Source organism: Copidosoma floridanum, unplaced genomic scaffold (genome assembly GCF_036245765.1).
Source record: "Copidosoma floridanum isolate Cflo_tuat_1 unplaced genomic scaffold, Cflo_Japanese_pri ptg000021l, whole genome shotgun sequence".
NCBI classification, from domain to species: domain Eukaryota; kingdom Metazoa; phylum Arthropoda; class Insecta; order Hymenoptera; family Encyrtidae; genus Copidosoma; species Copidosoma floridanum.
The window spans coordinates 11,496,013-11,509,511 of record NW_028321898.1 but is presented as its reverse complement, the minus strand read 5'-3'; the positions used below and the strand labels follow the sequence as shown (position 1 = coordinate 11,509,511).

The window sequence follows — 13,499 nt, the reverse complement described above, 5'->3', positions numbered from 1 at the left end:
TGAGTCAATAAAAATCACGCTAGGTGTACCTACAAGCCAAGGTCACAATCTAATCGAGGTTGTACCTGGAGATGGTGAGCCAAAAGAAAAAAGGCAACTCACAGTAAACACACCAGAACATACCGTACACACTAGGTCACGAACCAGGATCCAACGCAGGGGCAGCCAAATCAAAAATTGGCGGTGAACGTCATGCATCCCCTTGGAACAACAGTAGCCCAGGATCAGACCCGTCACGATTCAGGGTATCCTGTGGGCCCACAACAAGGCAACTCCGTGTCAGAGTGGTTGAGACAGCACCCGGCAACCCCTCTGCAACACCAGGATCAGGGCGAAAGGATACCGATGACGATCACCAAGGTTATGGCAGCACCAGAAAGAAAACAATGCCTTGACCACGGGCACCAGGAAGCCGAAACACCAGAACACAAGGTGAAAGCCTGCCCTGGGCTCCGAGGAGTGTATGCCAACTGTAAATAACTCCAACGGAGGTATGAATAAAAACTTTAAGCATAAAAACATGGAGCACCAAAAATTGCATGTAGGCAGCTATGAACCTTGGAAAAAGAGAGAGAGAGAGAGAGAGAGACTGAGGTGGGACTTGTAAAAAGTAGAAAAGGGAGAATAAATAGCGCTCGTGCGCTGTGAAAGTGATACCAGGAAAATATTTTTTTGTAGTTGGTGCCCAGAAGTCCCCTTCTAGGTTTCTTTTCAGAAGTGTTCGGCGTTCCCGAATCGAGCACCGGCGGCAGACCTCCCAGAGGAGAGGAATCCAGTGGAGAGAGACGAGGAGGAGTAAGTAAGCGAGTTTTTGTGAGGGAATTCGGGACGGCTGTTTTCCTGGCCGAAAAATTCTTGTCACAATTTTGACAGTACCCTGTCCGGCTATTGACTTCTCAATTTGCTGTGAGAATGCGGCAGCATTCTCTACACCTTTGGCCTTAATAAGTATGTCTCCTTTTTTTGTAGTGACAATACTTTGGACTGCCACATTAGCCTCATCAGGGTCAAAGTTTGCCTTCATCGTCCTCAGCATCTTTGCAAAGGTCTGCCCTTCAGCCATCTTCACTACTACTGTTGTTGTCGCATTAACTTTTTTCTTCTGGCTTGTTTTTTCATTCAGGAGAATTTCTTCTTGTTTGCCACTGCCTGTATTCTTTTTCTTTAGAGGCATGGTTTGCTGGCGCTTCTCAGGGCTGTCCGATGGGCTCATGTTTCTTTTACTTCGTTCTATTTCCTTTAGGACAGTGTTCAGGGTTCTTTTCTGTACATGCCAATGGAAATTATCTCGCCGTTGTTCTCTCCACTGCAGGGATTTGAACGACAACTTCCAAGCGTTTGCACACACTTCTTCTTCATAAAGAAAGCCTTTTTTTAGCACCTCTGCCTCATAAAGGTGCTTAAGCGCGGCTTTGAGCCCATTATTAACAGCATTTGCTGTGTTGCCGTACTATCGTTTATTAGTTGTAGCATCTCTGTAATATCTTTCGTTGCTAATTTGACTTTATCAGCCACTTGCTGTCGCTTTACTCTGAGCTTAGCACCACTTTTTTCTAAAGAGGCAAGCTCCTCCTGGGTCTGGTGGCTAAATACTGAAACGTTGCTGTCCTCGGTGTCGTTGGTGCCTATGCTTGACAGACTTTCTCTTCGTCTTTTGTCCGTTAGAAAGGGCCATGGAACATTAAGCAGTCCTTGATGGCCATGAGACACGTTTTTGTGACCCCCCCTCCCAGAATCCGTGGGGCCTGCAACAGTCACCCGGGCTTCCTTTGGATCGGAACTGCCGGTGGATTTCCTCAGAGAGGTAACCGCCTGGGGTACTAGTTTTGCATCAACTTTTTTCATTTTGGCATCTTTTTTAATGGCGTACTGACCCGCGAAGGCCAGCACTACCCTTTTTTTCTAGAAATAAGTATTTGGAAAGGGTTAAAACCAGGGCAGCAGCCCTCTCTGTGACCAGACAGAACCACTAGAAGTAGTAGTAGTACTAGTAGTAGTAGTAGTAGTAGTAGTAGTAGTAGTAGTAGTAGTAGTAGTAGTAGTAGTAGTAGTAGTAGTAGTAGTAGTAGTAGTAGTAGTAGTAGTAGTAGTAGTAGTAGTAGTAGTAGTAGTAGTACTAGTAGTAGTAGTAGTAGTAGTAGTAGGAGTAGTAGTAGTAGTAGTAGTAGTAGTAGTAGTAGTAGTAGTAGTAGTAGTAGTAGTAGTAGTAGTTTTTTTTTTTTTTTTTTTTTTTTTTTTTTTTTTTTTTGTGGAGGGAGGGGAAATGCATTGAGGCACACCGCAGGGACAGCGATAGTGTGGGACTCGGTGGATTTTTTTTATTAGACCACCCATACCCACTAAAACCCCCCCCATGCCGCGTGGCTTTTGATCCGCCCCGGAACCGCGTTAGCATTACTTCGGGGTGGAGCCACCAGGGAGACCATCGCGTCTCACAGCATTAACGAGCTAACTCGCCACCATTTGCTAGAGGTGCTGATGCTCTCGAGTCCTGAAAAGGACTCGGGGTCCCTGAGAACCAGCACCCTGTCTAGCGCTTCATAGTAGGCCGCCTACTCAGCCAGCACCACTATAAGCTTAATGCTTTCCCTTGCTGATAGGTAAAAAGTACCCAGCGCAGCGTGGGTCCACATAAGCCTGTCTTTCCACTGAAGGCCTTTCTGCCTTATTTTGACCCTGCTTGGGCCTTATCCCTGGCCTCTTTCAGGGCTCTTCTAAATGAAGGGCAGCTTCCGCTGCCTGCTTCGTGCTTGTTGTCCGTTGTTGGGCAAAGGAAGCACCGTGCTGGACCTAGGCACTCTTTCTTCCGGTGGTTTGAGCTTCCACACCGGAAGCAAAGCTTGGATCTGTTTTCTTCCCTACAGTTGCCCGAGACGTGTCCATATCCCAGGCATTTAAAACATCTTGTTACTTCGATTCTTCTTCGAATTCGGCAGCTTACAAAGCCAACTCGTAACCTGCCTTCCTTTTCTACTTGCCTGGCAGTTGTTTCGTCCACCTTGATTAAAGCCAGCCTCTGTCCTCTGGCATTTGGCTTTAAGAGAGCAACTTCTAGCTCCTGGCTCTGATGTCCAAAAGTCCTAGCGAAAGCCTCTTTGACCTCATCTTCCTCTACAATGGCATCCAGGTCTCGGACCTCTAATGTCACTTTTCTGTCGCTCATTTTCATGGTACCCTGTCCGGCTACCGACTTTTCAATTTGCTGTGAGAATGCAGTAGCATTCTCTACACCTTTGGCTTTAATAAGTATGTCTCCTTTTTTTGTAGTGACAACACTCTGGACTGCCACTTTAGCCTTATCGGGGTCAAAGTTCGCCTTCATAGTTTTCAGCACCGTTGCAAAGGTCTGCCCTTTAGCCATCTTTACTACTACTGTTGTTGTGGGGTCCACTTTTTTCTTCTGGCTTGTTTTGTCATTCAGGGGAATTTCCTCTTGTTTGCCACTACCTGTCTTCTTTTTCTTTAAAGACATAGTATGCTGGCGTTTTTCAGGGCTGTCCGATGGGCTCCTGTTTCTCTTACTTCGTTCTATTTCCTTTAAGGCAGTGTTCAGGGTTCGTTTCTGTACATGCCGACGGAAATTATCTGGCCTTTTTTCCCTCCACTGCAGGGATTCAAATGACGACTTCCAAGCGTTCATGTACAAATCTTCTTCAGTAAGACAGCGTTCTCTTAGCACCTCTGCCTCTTGAAGATGCTTAAGCGCCGCTTTGAGCCCATTTTTAACAGCGTTCGCTGTGTTGCCGTACTTATCATTAATCAGTTTTAGCGTCTCTGTAATGTCATTCGTTGCTGATTGGACTTTATCAGCAACTTGCTGTCGCTTTTTTCCGAGCCTAGTGGCACTTTCTTCTAAAGAGGCAAGCTCTTCCTGGGTCTGGTTGCTAAATACCGACACCTTGCTAACCTCGGTGTCGTTAGTGCCTATACTCGACAGGCTTCCTCGTCGTCCTTTGTCTGAAAAGAAAGGCCATGGAACATTTAGCAGTCCCTGTTGGCCATGAGACACGTCTTTGTGGCCCCCCCCAGAATCCGTGGGGCCTGCGTCAGTCACCCGGGCTTTCACCGGATCGGAACTGACGGCGGATTCCCTCAGAGAGGTTACCGCCTGGGGTACCTGTTTTACATCGACGTTTTTCATTTTGGCATCTTTTTAGTTTCGTACTGACCCGCGAAGGCCAGCACTACCCTTTTTTTCCTAAAAATAAGCATTTGGAAAGGGTTAAAACCAGGGCAGCAGCCCTCTCTGTTACCAGAGAGAGATGCTACTTGCTCGGGCCGGCCGGGAGTCGCCACTCTCCCTCAGTCCCACCCGCGGAGACTGCCCTGGCGTTGAGTAACCAGTGTAAGAAGGGTGTTCGTGTGTAATGTATGTATTTGTTGGTACACAACGATCATCCCAGCGAGACGAGCGGCAGGCGTACAGTCCCGAGACCACGCAGACAACCCAACAAAACGGGCTGGCGTAAGGCACTAAGGTGCCGCCATATAGCCTCCTCAGTGGTAGTAAGCCTAGATTAGTCGGCCCACCACGTCTTTTTTGTTCATGAGGCGTACAGCCATATCAGATGTGGTTACCCAGACTTACCCGGGCCTCATCATCCGGCTTCACCCGTGGCCGGGCCCCCAACGCAAGCCCGGAAAAGGACCCGCCACACGCAACCCAGAACAATCCGTAAGTGTCCCTGTGTTTGTTTAGTAAGAGTGTGTGATGCATGTATCTGAGAAGAATGTTTTAACCGCCGCTTACTTCTATACACGACGGGTGCTAGTTTTTGTTGGCCCGCATCAAGCAATGGAGTGCCACTCACGGAAGCAGCAAAAAGCGAAGAACAAGGAGCACAAGCAGAGCCGGCCCATACATCCACACCGATGGAGGCATGGGGCACTAGTCCCCCGTCCACACCGCCGCAGATACACACGCCAGCGCCACACACGCCCCCCGATCCACGCCCCCGACCACCACCATAGAGAGCCACCTCAGCTGCCCATCGTCACCTCTTATTTCAAGAGGATGCCCCTATCCGCCACCCGGGGAAGCGCCCAGTATGGAGAAACTAGCGAAAACCCCACCCGGGAGTAGTAGTAGTAGTAGTAGTAGTAGTAGTAGTAGTAGTAGTAGTAGTAGTAGTAGTAGTAGTAGTAGTAGTAGTAGTAGTAGTAGTAGTAGTAGTAGTAGTAGTTGTAGTAGTAGTAGTAGTAGTAGTAGTAGTAGTAGTAGTAGTAGTCGTAGTGATAGTGGTAGTGGTAGTAGTAGTTATGGCTTTTTTTTGTGGAGGGAGGAAAAATGCATTAATGCACACTGCAGGGACTGCGGTAATGTGGGACTCGGTGGGTTTTTTTTATAAGACCACCCATACCCACTAAACCCATCCCCCCCAAGCCGCGTTGCTTTTGTTCCACCCCCAAACGACGTTAGCATTACTTCTGGGTAGAGTCACCAGGAAGAACATCGTATTTAACAGCATAAGCAAGCAAGCTTGCCATGAATTGCTAGAGGTGCCAATTCTCTTGATTCCTGAAAAGGACTCGGGGTTCCTGGGAACTGGCATCCGTGTCTAGCTCGCTTTCGTAAGCTGCATTTTTTGCAAGCACCACAAAATGCTTTATTCTTCCCCTGGCTGATGAGTGCATGTACTAAAAGCAGCATATGTTATCGGAGAATTGGGGTTTTTGGGGTTATTGGGGTATTGAAATTGTAATTTTAATATCTATTTCGAAAGTTTTTCGAATCAATGAGTAATTTTTGTCACATGATCTTTGGAAGTTTTTAAAAATGTAATTATGTCATCAAGAAATATAAATAGCCAAATGCCTTACAGTCCTAATAAAATAACGTCCATTAGTCGTTGAAATCTTGCAGGTGCATTGCATAGTTTAAACGGCATTCCTACATATTCATAATGATCGTTAGGTGTGCTGAAAGCAGTTTTATGTCTATCTGCAGGATCAACTTTTATTTGATGGAATCCACTAGCTAGATCCAAAACGGAGTAATAATTTTAGCCTTCGATGTGCTTTAAAGTTTTAGTAATGTTCAGTAGTGGATAAGCATCAGGGATGGTTTTTTCGATTAGTTTACGGTAGTCTATTACTAATTTATATCTTTTTGTTTCATCAGGTCCTTGTTTCTTGGGTACTATCCAGAGAGGACTAACTACTATAAGGGCTATTTAATTCTATAATTGTACCGTCTGCTTGTAATTATTCCATTTGAGTTCGAATTTTTTGGTGTAATGATGAGAAGTAGCGGTATTGTTTAACATATACAGGATGGTTGTCTATCATAAGTATTTTATCAGTCATAATAGAAGTACGAGGAGCCAGGTCACCTGGAATGTAAAAAAAGTGAGCTTATTTTTCCACAACTTTTCTTATTCCTTAAAAACTAGCTTTTGAGCGATAAAATGTTTTTCACTTATCTATTATAAATTCACTGCGATTTTTTTAATTGTTTAAATCGTTTTCTTCGAAGTCAGTGTCAAAAAAGTCTTGACATTCCATGACGTCAAAAGGTTCAAGTTTTTGCAGGGGTATTTCTCTTTTTGTCAGCTCATCTCTTGTGTTTATAGCTATTGTATAATAGTGACCTTCTTTGCAATCTTATACCGCCTTGCCTAACGTACAGTAAATCATAACTTCTGTTTTTACTTACTTTTTATCCTTGAGAATTATAATGATTAGTATCGCGTAGGAGTGTGGGTATTTTATCTCCATCGTGGAAAGGAAAAATAAATTTTTCAAAAGTTGATTCGAAACTCTGTTTTGTTTTCAATCTTAAGGTTTTTTTGTGTTTTAATTAATTTTCTAGAGTAGATTTTATTATCTTCGTACAAAACAGGTATAGGCTCAATTGGTCTGCTTTTAACTATTAATTTATTTAATCCGTAATCGATTCTAGCGTTTTTTTGCGTAAAGAATGGATCTCTTAAAATACATACATTGTTTATTGGTGATTCTGGACTCATAACGTGAAATTCATGATCTGTATCAGACAAATTTACCGTTACGGTACCTAGAGTGTATATTTGCTGTGGGGCTATTCCTTCTAATTTAATCGTATTATCACAATAAATTTCTGAGCCGTTCTTTAATGCGTTATAACTGATGACATTTACTTCGGCGCCTGAATCTAATTTAAGAATTTCCAAATTATTCTGAAATGTTGCGCAACGTAATTTAACTCCTGGTGAATTTCTTATTGTTCTTGCTTGAAAGGCTCCGTAGATTTTATTGCCATTATTGATTTCAGACGTGTCATCGGATTCAAACTCGCTGTCATGTCCAACCTTGTTCTCGTTTTTTGGAGAGTGAAAGCGAGAGTTTTGGTATCGTTCTTAATTATAACTTTGGTATTGTTTTTAGTTGTAGTATTGAAATGGAGCTTGTTGATGGTAAGAATAGCCTTGAGTATGAGGAAAGGCATAATACATTTGTGGGTAGTAAGGTTGATAAAAGGGTGGTGGTGGAAAAAATGGAAATTCTTGGAAATTTAGAGAGCAATAATAGTTATTAGGTTGATTATTCCAGGGAGGTGGTAGTTCACGGCTTGGTGGCGTGGTACTTAATCGTCGTTGAGGTGCATAGCTAAGTGCGGGATGTACAATTTTTCGACCATACTTGTCGAATTCTTATTAAGTCATCTTGACATCATTTTTATAGTAGGTATGCTGAAAAAAATTTCTATTGTGGGTCAATAGGTCATTAAAACCGACTAATTTTTTTTTGTGGTTGAATTGAGTAGAGATAGAAACAGGAATTTTGGTAACGTTCGGTACCAAAGATTCAGGAGTCCTAGAAGTAAAGGTCGTGGGTACGGTCTTGTAAACGTACTTGGCCTGATTATATACTGGTGGGCAAGTGCGTTCAGTAAGTCAATCAGCTTCTAAAGCTTTATGGATACCTTAGGGCTTCGAAAGTGCTATACTTAATTTCCACGAGACAGGCAAACCATTAATAAACGTTTGTAGCGCTAATTTTTTAAGTTGTGGTTTTTGTGTTGTCTTGAGTTTCTCATCATTCAATTCTGTCAAAAGGTCTGTTAAGGTAGTTTCTGGTAAAGAATTTTCTATGATAAAAATTTCGAACTGTTTTGTTTTGTTTCATTGTAGTATTTAAAAGTTCTGCCATGTATTCATGATATGATTTGGTTGGTGAAAATTCTTGTTTCAGATGTTTTTTTAACTGATCAATTGATGCAGAAGTAGAACCTACTAGTCTCTCTCGAGCTTTGCCTTTGAGTCCAGAAATAACTTTGCGAACGTACATAGGTTCTTAAGCGGCTGTTATTAGAGTTCATCCATTTTCAACATCTTGTAAAAAGTCTTTTAAGGAAGTTGAGTACCCGTCATAAGAAGGTATGTATCGAGATGCTTGATTTATGCACATTAATGAATAAGTCGTACTTAATCCTTGTGCAACATTTGAAAACTGTTGTATAAGAGAGTCATCTACTGACGGGTTTGCTTCACTATTTCTGGGTATTTTTATTTATTTATTTATTTAATCATTAGTTTAGTATTTATTTAATTTACGAGTATAATAGTATTTTTTTCCTTTCCAACAAAACTAAAATTTGAAGAACACACAAGAGATTCCAATTTGTTATCGGGTCACTTTAACAAAGTTTAGCGTAAATTTTATAACTGATATTTTACTTACATCTATCACTGATTATTTTTACTGCTGCCTCAGAGCTCCTTAATGCTTCGTGCTGTAACCATCAGTGTTTCCTTAAACTACACGAACGAGTTCATGGCCAGTAGGATGTTGCGATTTCTACTTTCTCTGCTATCGCTGGAATTACTTTCTGTGGGCCTCCTTTGCTGTACCTCACTCCTTAGCGTAGTCCAATACTTTTGATATTTTCGATACGCACTTGAGTTGCCTCAGCCAACACGTTATGCCTCACGTGTATAAGGTACTTATGAGTCGCAAGAGTCAAGAGCTGACTAATAATTTAGAGAACAGTATTATGAGAAACGCATTTAATAACTTCCATTAAATAGGAAATTGAAATTAAATGAGCGAAGCAATTTCTCTCATTCGACTTTCATGTCATATTGCAGTGAATAAGATCGGGACTACGTGTTCGTCCAACTTTCATTGTACATTATTTGGAGGAGATTTACGAAACGACCTAAGAAAACAAATAGCCTTAATGTAAGATTATATCTGGCAGTTTGAGCTTCGAAGGATTAATGTGATTTGGAAAAAATGAGAAATATCTGGTTCAATAACCGTCAATTTTTTTAAGCTTTCGTAAGCACAGTGGCGTATACGCCAAGCTCTATCAAATAAGGAGAAAGAAAAATTATTAAAATGAAATTGCGTAAGGAATACTTAAAATGGGAGTGCTAATTAACTGGTAATGGTTTGACTTTTTAACTAGCAAAATTTCATAGTAGTTGCTTTACAGGTTAGGCGATATTTTTCATTGGCTAGAAAGAAATATTGAGTGCAAACACACGAAAAAACTATGAAATTTTTAATTTATTAGAAATCAAAAATTGTAAAAACCAAGTTCTCAAAAACAGATGTTTAAAAGACGAAATCAGAACTTGTAAAAATAGAAAAAATTTTACAGAATTTTTTATCACTAAATATCATCGACGATATGTACAAGCGAGTAATATAATGGTCATTATAAGAACCAGATAACAATTTTACTTTACTAAATTAAGGAATGGTCTCAATAATTCAATGAGTAAAAGCTTATAATGTAAGTTTTATGTGCTTAACTTTCAGCTGTGGTCATGACTCCCCTTCTAAAAGGAAACGTATCTATTAAACAAAGACCAACTGCTTACTGCTTGGTAGATTATTTTGAACCACTGTCTGTAAAAGAAAAGCAAAGTGGAGTAAAGCAATGGGCAGTGTTGCTTACGTGTTTGACGGCTAGCGTTATTCATTTATAAGTAGCATACAGTTTTTTGGCAAGCTTAACTATCATGGCGTTGCAACGTCCTTCTAGTCACTGCGGCTCTCCTTAATTCCTGCACAGCGACAAGAGCATTACTTTTAATGGTGTTTGTATCGAACTAAAAGAAGGGTTTGGTACTTTTGATAACTGAAAATAACACCAGTTATGGCTTAAACACAACTCATGTAAGACTTTTTACTACAAAACATACAAAGTTTGCATAAAGCTATATTTTGTAACGTATTTGTTGATTTTAAGTACAGAAATAATTTCATACAAACTTTATGAAAGTGGTACATAATTTGAGTACATTTTAATGTGTCAAATTTATCGATACATATGTGTTTACGTAACAATTTTTTAAATTAAGATCTAATGTAAAATAAAAATATTGATGTACATAATAATCTAAAAAACATATGTACTGTTTAGCGAAGGCTGTAAAAATATTGAGGTAAATTAACTACTCTAGAAAAGTCCTCTGTTGCCTCCTGTAAGTAAATACGTTTAACATATTAAAAATAGCTAGCCTTATTTGTTCTTTTTTTCTTTAACATTCATTTGTCTTTTATTGATATAAGCAACTGCATTATACTATCCCAAATAATCCGATTATCCATGGCTTTCTACTTTTGCTGCAAAGTCTATCATCTTGCAAATGGTGATTAATACATTAAGAAATAATTAATTTAAATAACTTAGTGTTATATTATTTCTATCCTCAGGATACTGTTACTAAAGACAGCTTTTACTTTGCTTGCATGCAGCTTAGGTCAATAATTTCCACTTTCTTTTTTCTTAGCTCTTCCTTTTAAAGAGCAAGTAAAAAGTATTTTTTTACGAAAAACTAACTTTATCAATGTTCTAGCCAAATACGTCTGTTTTGCTTAAGTATACAGAACATTTTTTAACAGGAAACTTTTTACATATACATCTGAGATTTTTCTACAAGATCAATAATATGCAATAGACATTTGTTTTTATTTTGAATATGCATCAACCAAAAATATATAAGTAATCCACCCCTTTAAAAAATTAATTGGTCAAAACATTAATTTGAAAAATTAAGACACTACCTTGTTTGTCGGCATGTTTTATGATCTTTTTTAAATTCCCAGTAACATTAGGGATCTTGTTTTAACATCGTTACGCAAGTATATGTCGATTAATACCATAGCCTTTTCTATTTTTTTTTCAAGTCCTTTAAGAAATTCTATATTATTCAATAATTTTTAAACGCAATGTATTATTATAAAACAAGAATAAGAATGTTTTCATACAGATGAGACCAACTTTAATTGTTCTAAAATTGAAGTTGTTTTTCAAAAACATAAGTCGATATCCAAACGAAGACTTTTTATTTTGTTTAAAACCCATTTTTAAACATCACTTTTGGTTGAATCATTGTTTTTTTATTCTCCAAAAATGTCTTTGTTAGCCCTATCCGGTCTTTGTTTTGTCTTTTTGATGCTTATAGTTTCAATTTAAATGAATTTATAATAAAATAGTAGTTGTAATTAATAAATCACATTTTCAATACCATGTAATTTATATTTCTATCAGAATCTTCAGTCTTTTAAATATTAGTAGATTTTTTACATTTAGTTTTTCCAGACGTTAATCCTTTTTTTTTATTTTCTTTTTCTTTTCAAGCCTTTCTTCTGCCGTTTTTTGAAGGTTAATCGTGGTTTTCATCAGCTTTAACTTATTAACTATGCATTTTAATCAATTTTTAGTAACTTCAGTTTTTTCGTCCCGGTTTTTAACATCAATTACCACGAAGATGAAATAATTACGTAAAATTTTTCTTTTTTTTCATTAAATAACAAGAATTGATTCAGAAATGGTAAAGAAAACATAAAATACAAGTAAACTTGAGAGATATGAAAAAAATTCAACCACACTTGACGTCAATGTCTGGTTGTGTGTATAAGTTTTCGAATTCCGTACTTATGGCATATGTAGGAGTGAAGTTCCTGAAAGATTGATGCTGAACGTATATACTGGTTCACCTCAATCCATGACGTTACATAAAGTTAGAAATACAAATGATTCCACTTAAGAAGTATGTACATAAAATTAGAATAGTATAATATATGCACCAACGAAAACAAACCTTGATCCATTGTACGCAGTAGTATCCCATCGATAGCTGGCTACAGATGGGAGACAAGGACTTTCATATGCTCTCCCGATTGCAACGTGGTGACCATGCTGCTTTTTGACATCGTTGTATGGGTACACCAGGTCGTCTTGCAGCTGTCTTTTTTAATTTCTTATGTTAATTAATACCAATTAACTATGAGTACTCAGAAAGTAGGTATGAGAAGAAAAAAGAAGCTATAGTTACGCGTATGAAATGGTTAATGCGCAAGCCACGGTCATAAAAATACTTTTCACAATGATAAAAAATGCCAAAAAGGCACTATTAAGTATCACACTTTAAATTGCAATAACTTATAACTCTTCTCCCTCTAATTACTTAATACTTACAAAGATAGATTAATAGCAAGAGAGAAAAAGAAAAAGACGTGAACCTTCTGAATAACTTTTACGTCCATAAATGAAACTAAGCCATGCGTGAAAGCAAAATATAACTAATTATAGGAGTAAAGTTGAGATTTATGTAATGGAACAGAAGGGTGTACTCATATCACTCACAAGATTTATTAATTATATACCCTTTATACTTTTTAGCACGTTGACTGCCTTCAGGCTACAAAAGCATTATTTCTTTATTCATGGATGAGCTTCCAAGTTATAATTCACAAATAATCAAGTGCTTATAAGCTCTGCAATATGATGTATCACTGCACTTAACTAGATATGAATTTCTTCCATTTTAAAGTAAAGACTTAATTAAAATATTTTACGATTTTAGGTTAAAGTTGCAGATAAGAAAGCTTTTCTGTGTCTTAGACAAATTAACTTTACTTCTAATCAAAGAAAAAAACTATACAAAACAAAAAAGTCATACACAGCATGCATTTGTTTTTTGCAAATTAAAAAAAAGCACATTTTTCTAAAAAGCACTAACCTGAAATGGAAAGATATTTATTGTAATGTAGTCACTAGGAATAATTTTTTTTTTTTATTTCATCACACCGTATCTTATTAAGGAGGTTCGGCTACTTTTTTGGGGGCTCCCACAAAATAACGTGTTTAAGTGAGGTGTACTAACCGTGCATGAAAACGTCCACTTACTGCATCGTGGTTAATTTAACTGTATTTAACTCATCAGTGCTCAAAAGTGAGACCATTAATTTTTATGAAAAAATAACCGTACATACTTTAAAGCAGCTAGTTTCTGATGATTCGGGTAAAATACTTGAAAACGTCTTGTTTGCACGATAAAAATTAACCTTCAAAAAGTAGAAGGAAACTCAGTTTTCGTCAACAAAAGTGTTATTAGTTTTCTAAAAACAAACTTTTTTGTACAGCATTATAGTTTAAGGTCTTGAGGAGAGCTGTGCCAAGTTTTAGATCATAGTTTCAATTTCAACAAATTCTAGAAGCAATTTTGTAAAAAACGTTTTGCTCAGTGTGAAAAGACCAGCTAATAGCAGATAATGCTCGG

At 38.5% G+C, this 13,499-nt stretch overlaps 1 protein-coding gene across 1 annotated transcript in view; it reads left to right on the top strand.

Moving 5' to 3' along the window:
* Dpp10 (Dipeptidyl peptidase 10) overlaps positions 1 to 13,499 on the top strand; it is a 1,604,019-nt gene that overhangs the window by 920,585 nt on the left and 669,935 nt on the right. Inside the window, exons 17-18 of the mRNA XM_089594726.1 lie at positions 136 to 432; positions 679 to 799. Of these exons, the coding sequence (XP_089450852.1) occupies positions 136 to 432; positions 679 to 799 (418 nt within the window). The remainder of the gene's footprint in view (positions 1 to 135; positions 433 to 678; positions 800 to 13,499) is intronic.